Genomic DNA, 17,328 nt, shown 5'->3' on the forward strand with positions numbered 1-17,328 from the left:
CTGCTTTGTAACGCACCATCCCCCTTTTGACATTAGATAATGGTAAATCAAACCTGCACTGCAGAGAGGTTGGCATGACAGGAAGTCGAGATGATAACGATAGACCAGCCTTCAAACTAAGACGCGTGATGTATAAAAGTCTTTCTACTGAGTAAAGGACAGTTTGAGTTTCCTGCTGGCACCATGCACTGTCTTCACAAGTTTCTTCTTTGTTTTCTACCATGTCTACAAGGCATCAGTGTGAACATCAAATATATCTGATTTATCTTACGGCTGTAAACGGCACACTAACTTTATCATCTTCTTTTTTTTTAAATTTACCAGAGTTTTCAACAGGAATTATTCATGGAACAAAAGCTCCGGACAACTCGATACCCTACATGGGATCAGTTCAGAATAACAAGGGTCAACATGTCTGTGGAGAATTCCTCATCACTGAAGACTTTGTGCTCACTGCTGCACACTGTGACCGGTTGTGAGTTAGATTTCCTGTTCATGAAGTTCATCCAAAAACAAACTTTTTCAAACTTGTGTTTATTGATCAGATCACTCTAAGTTATTGATAAGGCAGATGTTATTTCGAGGGAAAATAAAACACAATTAAGTGCAATAGCATCAAATAAAAATGACCTTTGACTTCTGACAGCCGACACCTATGGGCTCAAAATATGGTCATAAATATTTTGTAGTTGTAAAAAAGATTTGTACTTGTAAAAAAGATTTGTATGTGTAAAAAATATTTGTGCGTGCGTAAAAAAGATTTGTATGTGTAAAAAAGATTTGTATGTGTAAAAAAGATTTGTGCGTGCGTAAAAAAGATTTGTATGTGTAAAAAAGATTTGTGCGTGCGTAAAAAAGATTTGTATGTGTGAAAAAGATTTGTGCGTGCGTAAAAAAGATTTGTATGTGTGAAAAAGATTTGTGCGTGTGTGAAAAAGATTTGTGTGTGGACTTAGAAAAAAAACCCCTGCAAGTTACAAGTACGAATTTTGACCCTATTTTTCTTCCTTTAAGCTGATTGGTCAATGTCATGTCAATCACAAATTAAACAATCCAATCAGAGAACAGATGGGTTTGGCTGTCGGGGGGATGCTTTACGGACCTTCAGGTCCTGGAAGGGTTGCAGATTGAAGATGGAGGACAGCGGTGCCGCTTCTGCGGCGCAGGTAAGCTTTAGTTTATGGTTTACTGGAACAAGCTAATTGTCCAGACATATATTTTTGAATATCATGTTCGTTTACTACACTGTAATTTTTCACGGTGCCAAAAGATAGCTTAAAAAGGGCTCTCAACATTAGCCCTAGTGTTGCATGTGTTTAAATAGTCTCCTGTGTGGCACGGTCTGTCTGCTTAAACATCAGCATCGTGGAGAATTATGTGTTTGGATTTAAGTGTAATCCCGATGAGATGTCGTTTTGGTAATAATTGGAACTGAAATGCTCTGACTTGACCTTAGCACTGGTCCCAGGTCACCCCCGAGTTTGTGTTAGAGTAATACTACAGTAATTACAGTATACAACAACTTTCAGCAGCTACTGAAAGTTAGGGGACCTAGCTTAACTTTCAGTAGCTGCTAACGCATTAACGAGCAAACTGCGCTAACGTGTTATGCTGCGCTAACGGAAAATCGGTTAATGTCATTTTAAGGAGATTACTGCTGACAGCACAAATATATGTGTGTGTATAAAGTATCTGATTTCAGTTTTCTTCTACTACTGTAATTATGGCTTAACAAGCTTCCTGAGTGAGCGTTTTGGGATTTATGAGAGCTTATAGGCAGTGACATTGAGAAGTACTCTGTTATACAGTACCAGATTGACCAAGAATGCTTCTGTAGTTAACTGTAGTGCAGTGTCTGTCTGGTGTCAGTAAGCTAATGTCTGTAGATATTTGCTTTGCTGGATGTGTCCTGTTCAAAAATTTAAGAAGGAATTCAGGAGAAAATGATTTAAAAAGATTGGATTTGCTTCAGCAGTTGAAATTACAAGTTTATAGTGCCAGCCTTTTGTGTGAACCAGCTTCCCAAAAAGGATAATGCTGAAACGGGCTTTACAGCTTATATACTGTGACAATAAAAACATATGCTGATTCTAAGGCCCAGTTCACGGCATCTTGTTCAGCCTCCCTAATCCAGAGACTAATCTAACCATTATCGTGTGTTTGTAAGCATACTGCAAAAAACCCCTCTGCACTCTATGTGTACCTGCAATATTTCGAATACAGCGCTGAATGACATTCTCAACCTTCAAACATGGAGTGCCAACATGCTTATGAGCACATTTGCGTTGTGTACATCTTTAAAAAAAAAATGAAACAGCCTTACTTAATAATTTTGTAAAGTAAATTTTCAACCCTAACAGATGTCACATGTGTTTAGGGACTTTTAAAGTCTTTCTGCATCGGGTTATGTGTTTTGAAGTGTGCTATACTAAATTTGTGGGTCATCTGTGTCATCATGGGAACATCCACAGGGTACTTCAGAGAGAGAAATAGTAGAGTGTATGATACATCCATAGAGAAACGTGTAAATCTTTGAAAATTGCCTGATTGTTTTACTTAACAGGTGACTGTAAATCAAGTGGACCTTGGTCGATCTCCCTCCAGAACAGAGAACCTGGGATGTTCCTGTGACTCTTTGGTGGGTTCATTTTTTTCATTATTAAAGTAAAGTTGTTTGAATTTTTTGAATACAGCAAGGTGGCACAGGATAAAACATATTTAAAAATAATTTTTAATGCAATTCAGTTTCTTTACTGTATTACAAAGTTAATCAAAATAAAAAGATTTCATGAGAATATTATTTGGTTTTATTGAGTTTTACGCAGTTTGACATTTCATTGTTCCTTCAATGCACTTCATATGATATTAGTAATTGAATAATTTTTTTCTTCTTTCAGGTGGCTTTAGGAAGACATGTTTTCCAAAACCTTCAAAATAGGCTGGTGCAGTCCTACCAACAGCAGCCCTTGGACCTTGATCATATTGAGTTCCTCTGCGTGAACGCATCAACTCTAGTCTGTTCTCTTTCTGCTCATATTAATGTTCCATCAGTGGTAGGTTTATTTGATTTAGTTTTGGTTATCTTTAAAAATCGTTTCAATATATGCCATTCTTATGTATCTTATAATGTTAATTTTACAGTGTAGTAATTATGCTATACAAATGCACCTGTCATCCATTGCCTTGTTAAATCCAAGATGAAATTTTGTTCTGTGTTTCAATATAAAGATTGGGTATAAGAATAATGATAGTAAGATGGTAAAACTGAATTCCAGGATTTCATCCAACTAAATATTTTAATGCAACCATTTTTTAGGTGGTTGAAGCTCTTCACCACCTCATCTGCCTCATCCATTCCGATATGGATACAAGAAGGTCTGCCATTGTTGTTGACAGCTCAGCTGGTGAACGGGGGAGGCCAAAGCTCTATGTTTCCAAAGACCACCTCAAAGATCTAATAAAGATGGACCTCTCCGTTCCTTGTATCTCCAAGCTTTTGGGCATATCGCAGGAAACAGTCCGACGAAGAATGGAAGAGTGGGGCCTCTCAATAACGGCAACCTACAGCTCACTATCAGATGATGAAATTGACAACTTAATTGCAGCCATAAAACAGGAATCAAAAAATCTGGGTTAGTTATTCATGTGAAAAATAATGCTTGTAATAAGGCTATTTTATTTTTCTTGCTAGCAACCGTTCATATTTACATGAATAACACTAGCTGAATGTCATGATTAGTTAGTAGTTTGATTTACTGTACTATAAGTGCCTTCCAATGTGCAGTTGTGATTCTTTCACTATGGAATGTCTTTTTAGGCTACAGAATGGTTAAAGGATGCCTCAGGGCACTGGGCCACAGGGTGCAGTGGAACAGAGTATGGGATTCCATGCGTCGTGTTGACAGCGCTGGAATCCTTGAAAGGATGGCAAATCTTGGATGTGTTGTCAGAAGGACATACAGTGTTCCTGGTCCTCTGTCACTACTCCACATTGACACCAACCATAAGTTAATTAGGTAAGTTTAACATAACTCAATAGTCATAGGGCACATTTGGGCCCATTACTATTTAACTCATTCATGCATATGCAAACACTGTATTTTACATTACGCCATCACTTTACCGCCAAGTTAGCAGTTTTTATATATATATATATATATATATATATATATATATATATATATATATATATATTTAGTGTTTATATATCATATTTGATTATTGGTGAAAAATGCAATTAATTAATTATACTCAGTGGCTGAAGTCTTAGGGGCTGTGTCTTTGTCTCTTTACAGATATGGACTTGTGATGTTTGGTGGTGTTGATGGCTTCTCAAGGAAGGTTTGCATTCTTCACTAAAATAGCAGAAAATGTGATGCTAGTACTAGTACTTCCATAATGTCTCTTTATTTTCAGATCTTGTACTTGAAAGCAGCTAACAACAACAAGGCTTCTACAGCACTGACGTTCTTCCTTGAGGCTGTACAGAAGCATGGATTTCCATTGAGGTATAATGCAAAAACTTGCTGTTCACATTAGAGCATAGAGGCTTAAATCAGTCTCACTTATATTTTGAATACACATTCGTGCCTGACACACATGCTTGCTGTCTGGAAATGATTGAATTTTCCTATCATTTGTATTATATTTTCAGAGAAATACTACAATAATAATAATAATAATAATAATAATAATAATAACACGTTTTATAACACCTTAAGGTTATCTTACAATAGCAACAATACAATATATTGAAACATTGCAAATAAAATGTAGACATAAGTTAAAGAAGAGAAAAGCAAGCATGACAGTATAAAAGCTAATCAAGTTAAAATGGACTAATACAGAATCAGGTGTATGCAATTCTGAATAGATGGGTTTTGAGACGTGACTTAAAAGTGGTGAAAGTGTTTGTTGTCCGGAGATCTGGTGGAGGTACATCCAAAGTCTTGGGGCAGAACAACTAAAGGCTCTGAGTCCCATTGTAGTTAGGCAAGCATGTGGAACAGACAGAAGGGAAGCTGAAAAAGAGCGAAGTGTATGAGGGGGCGAGTACCAATGTAGTACAAATGTAGAAGATCAGATAAATATGGACGAATATGTCAAATCAGTGTCAGCTGTTTCCCATGTGTTTTCATTTTCTCTAATCACACTTGTGTGTATTTAGTCTGTGTGTTTCTGTTCATTCTTTGTCATGTTGTCTGTTGTCGTTTGTGCCATGTTTCCATGCGTCTCTGCTTCTATGCTCCAGGTTTCAGGTATCTTTGTATCCACGGCGAGTTTCAAATATTTACAAATATAGCTCTGCATAAGAGCTCAAAGAGCCCTAAAAATATTATACAGTTGAATGTAAAACATTCACATTTTTCTTTAAATGATTAACTTTAAAATATTGCTAAACTGTGATACTCTGCAATTTCTGTGTCCTTTGTTTTTCATATTTCTAGAGTGAGGGGAGACCAAGGAGTTGAGAATGTTGACATTGCTCGATACATGTTTGAAGTTCGGGGCTGTGGTAGAGGAAGCTTTATGTCTGGCAAAAGCGTGCATAACCAAAGGTATTCCTAATTTACAACAAAAACATATTTTTGATTGCCAGGTGTAGTATTCTGGCGTTAATTATTGAATGTGTTATTAACAAAATTACGTTTAAAATTTTTGTTTTGTTTTAAAGGATAGAGCGCCTGTGGCGAGACGTTTGGAATGTTGTCACCAACATCTACTACGATCTTCTTCACAGACTTGAGGAAGACAGACTGTTGGATCCAACAAACTGTACTGACCTTTTTTGTGCACAGTATGTGTTTTTGCCACGAATCCAAGCAGATTTGGAGACGTTTATTGAAGGCTGGAACAATCACTCTCTTAGGACAGAGCGGAACTACACCCCAAACCAACTATGGGAGATTGGAAAGACTCAGAATCCAGTCAATCCTCCTGAAAGTATTGTGGTATGATTACACATCTCTAAATTATTCAAATTGCTTTTTTGAAAAAAAAAATATATGTATATCATTGACAAAATTAATAAAGCATGTATTTTAAAGACTTCCTGAATTGATGGCGTCTAATTTCAGGCAGAGTATCCAGATGTGGACATTGCAGACTTGGACCAAACTGGTATTCACCTTCCAGAACTTGTGTCTCCACTTGACAGTGAGGATTTGGAAAGAGTGAGACACCTTTTCAATCCCATGGAACCCTCTATGTCCTATGGGGCTGACATTTACAGTTCCCTTCTCCAGTATGTGGAAGGCATTCTTGAGAACAGGCAGGATTTATAGCTTTATCTAGTGATAGTTGAAAATAATATGCCCTAACAGATGTTTACATTATGTTGAATTATCAGTTTTTGTATCTGAGGACAGTTACTAAAAGTCTGCATCAATATTTATTTTCAGTTTTTAATGTTAATGCATTTTGTGTTTGATGAGTTTACTAAACCATATTTTCCTGATAATCTGTCAGTTAATGCAAAGGTAACATGATAAATGCTTTCTGTTCTCATGTAAGTCCTTTGTTTAATAATAGCTTCAATAAAATTTTGTTTAGGTGCCATCATGCCTATTCTTGCTGATTTATATTTTTATTTCATTTTAAAGGCAAGATTCAATTAATATACTTTATTTACAGTCTGACAAGATTTCTTTTTCTTAACTGTGATGGAGTCTAGAATGTAATTTGTATTTAAGTCCAATAACTGCTGCTCCAAATCCATGTCCTTAACAAATTCTGGATTTCAATTTGGGGTGTTCAAGCATATTTCCTTTGATTTACAAAATGATTTCAAACAACCTCAAAAATAATCCGGAAAATTATCATCCAATTTTCATAGCCCAAAACTTGACTTTATTGGTAACAGCTTGAAAGTGACAAAAACTCTCATGACTGTAGAACTGTAATGTTTTGATGTGTGTTAGCTGTCCTGCATGCGGTAATTAAATAGCTTGACCACAGCTGACAGTGTGGCAGATTTTTATTAACATTATATTCAACATCATTGGACTGTGTGTAACATTTAATACAGCTTTGGTATTAATCGTGTAATCCAGGAAACTTCTTCAAACAAAGAGATGATGTAAATCGGATGCATGACAATGACTGAAACCTAAATAACACAATCATTAGTTCCTTAACTTCAAATATAAATGTTAATGGTGGGAACTGTAACTTTAATTTTTATATTTAAACTCGCATAACAATATTCACAAAAAATCAATAAGCCTAAGTAACAGTGAAACTTTTGGCTATGTAAAACATTTTTCAAGCATGGTTTAGCAAGTTTATTCGACATCCAGTGTCTACAAATTGCTTTTAAATAAGGCCGAAACCTGTGGCACAAGTTGCAATGCAATCATCAACATGTTTGGAAAAGACATTGTACTCGTGGAAGTGCCCAGGCACACGCAACGTTCCAAAACATGTAGAGGATATGAGGTAGTCTGCTTCGACTACTTCAACCTTCATGGTACCAGTCGGAATTTCCCACCCGACCCAAAACCTCATCAGCTGGCTGAGCTGGAATGGAGTGGCTGTAAAAATAATCAATGCATTAGAAATTAAATTAGATTCAAATTTTGAATCACAATGCAATTACACTCGCCTGTTTCAATGTAGGTCTTCAGAAATCCCACTGTTTGCATTTGGATGCTTTGTGGGTAAGGTGGATCATCATCGTCTTCATCATCGCCCTCATCTCCTGGCCAAACAATGTGGCTAAGAACAGCCTAAAATGAGATTTCAGAGACACACTTAAGAATGCAACTGCCTTAAATACAGTTTTTTTACATGTTAAATTTGCGAAGGGACTTTTTTCCGACACTTGGCATTTATATATGGTGTATTCTACGGGGTGCTCATGATGGCACTGGATTATCTGGCAGCCTTTAAAAGAATTTTCCTCATGATGAATAAAGTATTATCAATCAATCATTTTGTCTCACTTAAAGTATAATGGTAAAAGGACTGATTCTTAATTTTCTACTCTCCCAGACCCTTCAAAGTTTTTTCTACAACAATTATCATTGTCACAATCACATTGTTATTTTCTGTACTTCCTACCAAAAATTCATACAGAGCGGGGAGCCAGGGTCAAACTGCTGATCAGTAGATGACCTGCTCTACCTCCTGAGCTACAGCCTCCCCTAAAAGCAGCATTAACTGTCATGCCATCTAGCCTTGTCACTGTAGTCGGCATATTAGAAATGCATTGAAATACCTGTGCAGTAAGAATGCTGTCTTCATGCTGGGGAAAGACCACTGAGGCTGTGTCAGGTCTTTGTTGAAGCATAGTCAACAATCCGGTGTCCTTCAGACCTTTTCTGATGTGTTTTGTCTGCCTTTTAGTTCGGCCTATCACCTAAAACAATAATTAAAAATAACCACATGACATTTGCTTAGGTGATGACAATCTAAAAAAATTTTTTAAAGGGCAATCTTACTGCATGATGGAGAAGCTGTTGGAACAGCCATCTGCGGTTTTCTGCACTAACGGGTGGCAAGTCCCAGGAAATGGCCAAATTGTTAATGTCATCCTTCTGCTGCTCAGTGAGGTGTTTATTACCATCAAGCTTATAGAGGAAAAAAAATTCCATTTTAGTATGTTGCAAATATATTGCATAAAAAATCTGCATTTTCTTGGGGGGGGGGGGGGGGGGGGGTATTTACATGTATATAAAAATAATGAGTTAATTTAAATTATGATTTCACAAAGGCTTGAAGTAAATTAGTATTCACCATGCAAATTGTAGAACAAATATCTAGGTCTGGCACATCATCGAGCTGTACAGTGACAGTGTCTCTATCAGCATGGACCAACATGTGAATAATAGCCTTGCTGAGGCCATGCAATCGTGGCCCATCGTTCAAAAATGAATGCCCAATCATTCTGCCTGCTACCACAAATAAGTCACTGTCTGCCAAAATCTGAGAAGTAGAAGGCACTAGATGGTTCTCTTGTCCCTCAAAGAGAAGGGTCATGTTGGCTGCACCTGGAGAAGAACAGTACAAGAAAAATAAAAAAGGTATAGCGTTATCTATTGACGTAAGTAGTTGATTAATGAAGTGGTCAAACATGATGCAAATACTTCAATCTTTTTTCTTTTTTCTTTTTTAAATTTCTGGAGTAAATTTCTCGATGGATTATTTTAAAAACTCATCTCACATTAATTAAGAAAAGGATATAGAAACATACCGCTATGGATGTTAAAGCCATGTTGCAACTTTAGCATTGCCATGCTGAAAAAATGTCTCTGGACCCCAGTGCCAACAGCTGTGTCACCTATTTTAAAATTGGGAAAAAGAAAAAGACAACAACAACAACACAAGTAAAGTTACAAACTGCTTTACAGCACCCTTTAATGGAAAATTCTCATTTACCAAGTTGGAATGTTAAACAGCCTTTAAAGAAAGTAACTGAATCTATGCTTCACCATAAGCATTACCTTGTAAAGAACAACGAAAAGGTCCTGCCCAATCAATCTGTGGTCTTTTGTAGAAAGCAATGATCTCTCGGCTCTGGGATGTTTGATCTTGTCGAATGTCAATGATAGCTGTGATTTTGGGGTTCTCCTCCTTTTCCTTTAAGAGATGCCTCTTAAACAAAACTGCAGCATCTTGGGGATCACTGGCCTTTTTCCACTGTTCTACTAAAAGATAAAGTACATTGTATGCAAAAATAACATTTTGTACTGTAAACCCAGTAAGCCAAAAAATTAAGGCCCAGCACACTTTCTGGTAAGCACGTCAATTTGGAATTTTAAATATACTCTGACATTTGGTATGAAAAGTACCTTCCTTATTGTTGGCTGGGATGTCAGTGTTCATCTCAGCAGCAAAATTGAGAAGTGTGTCTCTGACTTCATGTGCTGCGTGATGCAGGTCATCCACTTCACTTTACCCAAAGTGTTGCAAAAGAAAAAAAAAACATCAGTGTTTAAACCGATCGATCGATAGATGGATGCAGGAATACTGTCAATAAAAGATAAGGTCACCTAAACAATGCACTCTAAAGAAGCAAAAGTATATTGTTAAAATGCCAGGATGAACACTGATAAAAGCTCATCCATGTGGTCAACATGATCATAGAAGATGAACAGGTTAGATAAGGATGAGCCCCTGCTATGACATGATGCAAAGACAGAAGCAAGAGCAACTATAAATGTGCTACACATAGCATTTGTTTAGTGTTGTCCAACTAAAATGAACTTACCGATCACCACATGTACTGGCATGCAAGACCAAGTCATCTGGAGGATAATGATTTCCACAAACAGGACAAGAAGGCTGAAGAGGATATTGCAATTAAAAAGTGTATTTATTTTAGTCCTAGCAAAGATGAACAGTCCAAATCTAGCACAGAATGCCACAGGTAATTAGCAAATAATGAAACAGTTGAACAAAGATCTGCTTGGAATTTTGTATTGTCCATATTACAATGTTAAATATATCTGGAAACTCACCTCCAATTGGACTTCATTCTGATGTGCCTGGTCAGTTATGCTTTCACATTTATGGTAGCTACATGCTGCTCACGATTTGTCATTTAGAGCAAACTAGGGGATCAACGCCCCTCATGGGGACACTCCAATAGGGCATAAAGTTTTGGACTCTCCACCAATTGCTCTAAAGCAGGGGTGTCAAACTCAAATACACAGTGGGCCAAAATTCAAAACTGGAACAAAGTCGCGGACTAACATTAATATTTATTGAAATATATTTGTTCCTCCAGATATAAGAATGAATCTTTTCTTATGGACTCAAACACGTTTTGCTAAAAAACGGAATATGAAACAAGCAAAGCTTAATACTAAACAATATATATATTAGCTGTATAATACCAGTAGGCCAACTCTAATAGTAATTTGGTATGGCTTCGCAGGGCAAATGTAATTAGGCTGCGGGACAGGTTTTGACACCTATGCTCTAAAGAAACGAAGAAGCTTCTCAGATGAGAGGTGGCACATCTTCAAGAAAACTTATAGAAGTCCAGATGTTTTCTTTGCAAACTCTTTAGACTACAATGACTGGGATAACTGAGAAACTTCACAGACATTTAGAGCAAAACTTACGACTGATTTCAGCACATACATTGACTCTGGAAATTCACCCAAAGTAGTCTTGGGTAAAGCATAATATTCTGTCCTTCCATTTTGAAAGTAGTAAAAAGAATACAACTTAAAAAGTTTTCGTTTTTAGCAAAGGTGGTAGCAATGTTTGTTTTACTGTTGAATTTGGCTTACTTGTACACAGTTTTCTACGTGACAAACAAGTAGCTGAAGAGGCATAGTCACACCACAGGTCTTGCACTGAGACTTCGGCATTTTGCTGAATTCTGCAGCATCATGTGGAAGAGGTGTAGTATCAATTTTTTCTTGGAGAGGGACAATATAAAGAGTATTTTTTCCATTGTTGGTGGCCATCTTGAGCGTCTTGGGTGTGTAGCCTTGTGTTCCCTGAGATACTAGAGAGAGATTTCTCTGTCCGCTACCACCTAGAATATGGAACAAAAACCAAATAATGCATTCGCAATACAGCAATGTTCTAAAAGTTGAGATCATAAAGTACAAATAAATCCATAACATTATGGAACACTACTCTTGTATAGCAATGTCTTTAAAAACTACCTTGTAGCAAACTATGCTTTTCATTTTTAAACAATGCTTAAAATGTTGAATGAATCACTAGACCAAAACAATATTTCATCCATAAACATATTCCGAATATTCAAGTTTTTAATTAAGTGGTGCTGTACTGTTGATCTTATACCTGTAAACAATGGAAGTGTATTGATGTGCATCTTATGCCTTTATAGCTTTTCAATCACAATGCACAAAAAAAGTGAGTTAATCGAAAAAAAAGACCATGCCTACAAATTTGAAAAATAAATAATAAAAGCCATATCAGTGTTCCATAAGTTATTCTCGGAAGAAGTGTTAGAAATGTTTTAATTAGACAAAAAAGCTTCTTGTAAAACTTATCCGGATGCTTTTGGCTCTAAGTAAATGTCTTCTATTAACTCAGACACAAAGTCGGGGAGTTAAAATGACTTACCTCCTGCTTTATACAAGAGCCATCCACCTGTTAGGGCCTTCATCTTCGGATACTCTTCATGCAGAGCTACAGTAATCTAAATTAGGGTTAAAAGAAATCAAACATTTCCTCATCATTAGTTTGTCAAATCAAATTGTAACATTTTTCAATTTTAATTTTAAAGTTTAAAATTAGATTTTTTTTTGACAAGATAAAGGCATCTAAAATTGAGAAAAGTACTTCTTCATGATCAGCATTGTCAGCTATGCTGAGAGTTCGCCTTCCAAGTCCAGCTTGAAGAAGCCGTATTTCATTCTTTGGGGTTTTTGTCGTGGAGTCAGGCAAAAGACAGAATTGCAACTGAAGGTTGCGAACTGCATGTATGACATTACTAGGAGCTGGGAAAGGCCTCTTTCCTTTGGATTGCCTTCTTTGAAACATTGCTGGAAATGACCTGTAAATAAGATTATACATTTGAGGCATTAAACACTGCGCCAAATTCTTCCAAATTAAAGCAAGACTACTCATCTGATTGGAAAAGTACTGCATTACTGTTAAGGTGAAATGTCATAATGATGTTTAAGGAGGATCCAAGAGCATAGGTAATTTGCAGAGCAGGTTGTTTAAATAAAAAGATGACTTACATAAAAGAGAGTAAGAGTAAAAGCTGAACACACAATAGAGACAAATCCTGGATGCAGCATTTTACTTTTGTGCATGCCAGGTTAAAGCCTATGAATTATATTTTTAAACCAAAACCAAAGAGTAACTCAAAACCAAAAGGGTTCCTTGAATCCAGTATTCATTATATCCTTGTCAGTACAGATTTTATGTCTTCTCCAGAATACAGGGAAAAGAATATTAAAAATATGAACAACTGAAATACAAACCTAATTATCTGGGCTTCTACTTTACTGAATATCTTTGATTACTGTTCCATAACACTCCTCCCCCCCGAAAAAAAAGAAAGGAGTAGCATTACTGGCAATTTTCTTTTTCTTTTTACCTTTGCATTTCTATTTGGGTGCTCACTCTTGGGGTTTGCTGAGGCACTGTCGCAGTAACAGATGTGGTTGCAGTTCTACTCCTAATATCAGACTGGGAAGTTGACAGAATTCCCACAAGATTCAGTATAGCCTTCTCTATTGCAGTCTTTGGCTCCTGTTGAAAATATATTTATATGTTATTGAACATCTGCATCTTCATTTAAACAATACCATATGGTTTCCCGATATATCCCTTTTTCCCTTATTAACCTAATATTAAAATAGTTAACAGTATAACTAATAGTCATGAGTGAGAGTTTAAAAGAACACTGAGGAAGCTTGTTAAGCCATAATTACAGTAGTAGAAGAAAACTGAAATCAGATACTTTATACACACACATATATTTGTGCTGTCAGCAGTAATCTCCTTAAAATGACATTAACCGATTTTCCGTTAGCGCAGCATAACACGTTAGCGCAGTTTGCTCGTTAATGCGTTAGCAGCTACTGAAAGTTAAGCTAGGTCCCCTAACTTTTAGTAGCTGCTGAAAGTTGTTGTATACTGTAATTACTGTAGTATTACTCTAACACAAACTCGGGGGTGACCTGGGACCAGTGCTAAGGTCAAGTCAGAGCATTTCAGTTCCAATTATTACCAAAACGACATCTCATCGGGATTACACTTAAATCCAAACACATAATTCTCCACGATGCTGATGTTTAAGCAGACAGACCGTGCCACACAGGAGACTATTTAAACACATGCAACACTAGGGCTAATGTTGAGAGCCCTTTTTAAGCTATCTTTTGGCACCGTGAAAAATTACAGTGTAGTAAACGAACATGATATTCAAAAATATATGTCTGGACAATTAGCTTGTTCCAGTAAACCATAAACTAAAGCTTACCTGCGCCGCAGAAGCGGCACCGCTGTCCTCCATCTTCAATCTGCAACCCTTCCAGGACCTGAAGGTCCGTAAAGCATCCCCCCGACAGCCAAACCCATCTGTTCTCTGATTGGATTGTTTAATTTGTGATTGACATGACATTGACCAATCAGCTTAAAGGAAGAAAAATAGGGTCAAAATTCGTACTTGTAACTTGCAGGGTTTTTTTTTCTAAGTCCACACACAAATCTTTTTCACACACGCACAAATCTTTTTCACACATACAAATCTTTTTTACGCACGCACAAATCTTTTTTACACATACAAATCTTTTTTACGCACGCACAAATCTTTTTTACACATACAAATCTTTTTTACGCACGCACAAATCTTTTTTACACATACAAATCTTTTTTACGCACGCACAAATCTTTTTTACACATACAAATCTTTTTTACGCACGCACAAATTTTTTTTACACATACAAATCTTTTTTACAAGTACAAATCTTTTTTACAAGTACAAAATATTTATGACCACATTTTGAGCCCATAGACACCGGCCCTCGAAGCCTGGCGTTGCCTACCCCTGATATAGACAGTGCTTAAGATAAGATAAGATAAGATAACCTTTATTAGTCCCACACGTGGGAAATTTGTTTTGTCACAGCAGGAAGTGGACAGTGCAAAAGTTATGAGGCAAAAATTAGAATACAATAAGAATAAATACAGTACACAACTGTACAGAATAGAATAAAATAAAATACTATATACAGTAGAACAAAATAAATATACAATAAGATAAAAATAGAATACAAATACAAATACTATATACAACTGAGTAAAAATACAACGATGACAGAAACGATTATTGCACTTAGTATTGCTTGAAGCAGTTATGACCTTCTTGCCATATTGGCAGAATAAATGACCTGGAAGCTGTTGCACTGTCTGCACCTGTAAACTCCAGGACACGTTTACAAACAATTTTCGTTGTTATTTGCGCTGCAGCTGCAGGTTAGGGTGGAGTTACTGTGTGTGTGTTTACAAGTAGTTTTAAACCTTGTGATCCACAAAACAGCATAACAGTAAAAGAAGAAATGACTGCGTTACAGTCAGTGCGGGAGCGGCGGCTTTGCTCGTGCGCGATTCATTTGCAGTTTGGACGCACGTGAACATCTCCTGTCATGTGATCCTGTGATCGAACAAAGGATCAAAGGCTCGAAGAGCGTTGACGTCAAATTCGAAGCCACGAAAGTCTATAAATAGCCCCTCTTCACCTTTGCAAACACAGTTTTACTTGGAACATTTTCAGAAACAGCGAGTTGTGTTTAGCAAACCAGAAACCTTTCAGAAAGGGACTATTTTAAAGTTAAATAATTAAGCACACGTATTTTTCTTTCGACACGTTGCATTAAGCTTTTAAAGAAATGTCACGAGAAATAGTCAATAATTCACAGTCTGACAGAGCGATTCCAGCGGAATCAAACGAACTATATGGGTTAGTGGAGAGAGAAATATCGGAGCCTAGAGACCTTCAAATGAAAATACAAGAACAAATTAGTACGATGCACCGTGATGTCAAGGAAGAGTTAGAGAGACTTGAGCACCAAGTGGGAGAAGCTCACCACAAAATAACAAAAAAAGAAGAGATAATAGAAAAACAGAATAGAGAAATAGATCACAAGACTGAACAAATAATTGAGCTGAAAAAAGAAATATGTGTTCTTCAGCGTCGGATGAGACAGGCTCTGGATGAAAAACAGTCAAGGGTGGATTCTCTGGAGGCTAAATTGCAGGAACAGGTTAACACCGTTCAAATGATGCACCGTGACTTTCTGGAAAAGGAAGAATATCTCCTTAGACAGAACAGCAGCATTGCTGCTCAGTTGTCACTTATTGAAAGGGAGAGAGACGAACTCAAGAAAACTTTAGAGCCTCTTGAGTACCAAGAACAACAGTCACAGGTGGAATCTCTGGAGGCTCTGCAGCTGGAGAATTTTGCTCCTGAACCTGAGGAGCTTTTTTTTCCTGCCTTGGAACCACCTGTGGTCCTGACACAGGAGAATTTTGCTCCTGAACCTGAGGAGCTTTTTTTTCCTGCCTTGGAACCACCTCCTGATGTGGTCCCGACACAGGAGAATTTTGCTCCTGAACCTGAGGAGCTTGTTTCTCCTGTCTCAGAACCATCTCCTGATTTGGTCCCGACACAGGAGAATTTTGCTCCTGAACCCGAGGAGCTTGTTTCTCCTGCCTCAGAAGCATCTCCTGATGTGGTCCCGACACAGGAGAATCTTGCTCCTGAACCCGAGGAGCTTGTTTCTCCAGTCTCAGAACCATCTCCTGACGTGGTTCCGACTAGTAGTGGTTCATGGCGTCATGGTGCCAAACGCCTACTTAAAATAGGTTTAGGTGTTGCCGCAGTAGGCCTTATTATAGCTGCAGCTTACTGGGGCTTTTCAATGCTTAACAGTGATTGCCTATTTAACTCTGTCTATGGCCTCCTTGAGCCATATTGCCACCTTGGTGATCGATTAGTTCCCGAAGCATTAACGAAGCATTTAATAATTCACAGTCTGACGGAGAGATTCGAGGGTTGATGGAGAGACAAATACCTGACCCTATGGAGCTTCAAATGAAAATTCAACAACTCCAGTTGGAGTTGAGCACCCTAAAGCTCAAAAAGAATTATTATAAAGATAATTTCCATCAGTCAAGAGATGAGCTTAAACACATGAAGGCTCAGGCTAAAAAAAAAATCAGACACAGGTGGAATCTCTGGAGGCTAAACTCCAGGAACAGGAAAAGAACGTTCAGACAATGCACCATGACTTTTTGGAAAAGACGGAATCTCTCACTGAGCAGAACAGCAGCATTGCTGCTCAGTTGTCTCAGATTGAACGTGAGAGAAACGAGCAAAAAAAAGAGAACGCAGATCTCAAGGACTCTTTAGAGACACTTGAGCAGCAAGTGGGAGAAGCTCACCATAAAACAATAAAAAAAAGAAGAGATAATAGAAAAACAATATAGGGAAATATTTCGGAAGACAGAACTCACAGTTGAGCTGAAAAGAGAAATTTGTACTCTTCAGCGCCGGGTGAGACAGACACTGGATGAAAAGCAGTCACAGGTGGAATCTCTGGAGGCTAAAATGCAGGAGCAGGTTAGCACCATTCAGAGGATGTGCCGTGACTTTCACGAAAAAGAAGAATATTTCCTTAAGGAGAACAGCAGCATTGTTGCTGAGATAAACAAATTAAAAACAGCGAACACAACTCTCAAGAAATGTTTACAAAATCTTGAGCATCAAGAAAAGACAACAGAAAGTCTGACACTGCAAATATTTTGGCTGGAAGAAAAAGTCAAAAAGCAAAATTTCAAGATTGTTCATAACGAAGATCTCATAGATGAACTTTATGAACATCT

At 37.3% G+C, this 17,328-nt stretch overlaps 4 protein-coding genes across 5 annotated transcripts; 2 read left to right on the top strand and 2 right to left on the bottom strand.

The window, feature by feature from the left end:
* The first annotated feature begins 1,064 nt into the window (after positions 1 to 1,064).
* Positions 1,065 to 6,312, top strand: LOC113026955 (uncharacterized). 2 transcript variants are annotated; one of them, XM_026176283.1, is made up of 10 exons: positions 1,065 to 1,166; positions 2,564 to 2,638; positions 2,898 to 3,053; positions 3,317 to 3,632; positions 3,818 to 4,016; positions 4,296 to 4,341; positions 4,417 to 4,508; positions 5,448 to 5,558; positions 5,675 to 5,951; positions 6,078 to 6,312. In XM_026176283.1, exons 1-10 carry the CDS (start codon positions 1,134 to 1,136, stop codon positions 6,282 to 6,284), a joined length of 1,512 nt encoding a protein of 503 aa, XP_026032068.1. In that variant the 5' UTR covers positions 1,065 to 1,133; the 3' UTR covers positions 6,285 to 6,312. The 2 variants fall into 2 exon arrangements, with proteins under 2 accessions (XP_026032068.1, XP_026032070.1); XM_026176285.1 differs by lacking the exon at positions 6,078 to 6,312 and having other exon boundaries at positions 5,675 to 5,775; positions 5,870 to 5,906.
* Positions 6,313 to 7,456: 1,144 nt separating this feature from the next.
* LOC113024970 (uncharacterized) lies at positions 7,457 to 10,618 on the bottom strand. The gene is made up of 9 exons (XM_026172269.1): positions 10,211 to 10,618; positions 9,792 to 9,892; positions 9,444 to 9,647; positions 9,194 to 9,280; positions 8,737 to 8,990; positions 8,442 to 8,570; positions 8,219 to 8,359; positions 7,604 to 7,727; positions 7,457 to 7,518 (listed from the first exon to the last, which is right to left on the bottom strand). Exons 2-9 carry the CDS (start codon positions 9,823 to 9,825, stop codon positions 7,457 to 7,459), a joined length of 1,035 nt encoding a protein of 344 aa, XP_026028054.1. The 5' UTR covers positions 9,826 to 9,892; positions 10,211 to 10,618.
* Positions 10,619 to 10,947: 329 nt separating this feature from the next.
* LOC113026958 (uncharacterized) lies at positions 10,948 to 14,026 on the bottom strand. Its single transcript, XM_026176289.1, has 5 exons — positions 13,925 to 14,026; positions 13,037 to 13,191; positions 12,271 to 12,484; positions 12,052 to 12,127; positions 10,948 to 11,491 (listed from the first exon to the last, which is right to left on the bottom strand). Exons 1-5 carry the CDS (start codon positions 13,955 to 13,957, stop codon positions 11,220 to 11,222), a joined length of 750 nt encoding a protein of 249 aa, XP_026032074.1. The 5' UTR covers positions 13,958 to 14,026; the 3' UTR covers positions 10,948 to 11,219.
* A 1,123-nt stretch (positions 14,027 to 15,149) lies between these two features.
* On the top strand, positions 15,150 to 16,897 carry LOC113026956 (RILP-like protein 1). The gene is made up of 2 exons (XM_026176286.1): positions 15,150 to 15,896; positions 15,966 to 16,897. The coding sequence occupies exons 1-2, from the start codon at positions 15,333 to 15,335 to the stop codon at positions 16,500 to 16,502; spliced, it is 1,101 nt and encodes a 366-aa protein (XP_026032071.1). The 5' UTR covers positions 15,150 to 15,332; the 3' UTR covers positions 16,503 to 16,897.
* The last annotated feature ends 431 nt before the right edge of the window (positions 16,898 to 17,328 follow it).

The sequence above is a fragment of the Astatotilapia calliptera genome, chromosome 7, assembly GCF_900246225.1.
Source record: "Astatotilapia calliptera chromosome 7, fAstCal1.2, whole genome shotgun sequence".
NCBI lineage: Eukaryota > Metazoa > Chordata > Actinopteri > Cichliformes > Cichlidae > Astatotilapia > Astatotilapia calliptera.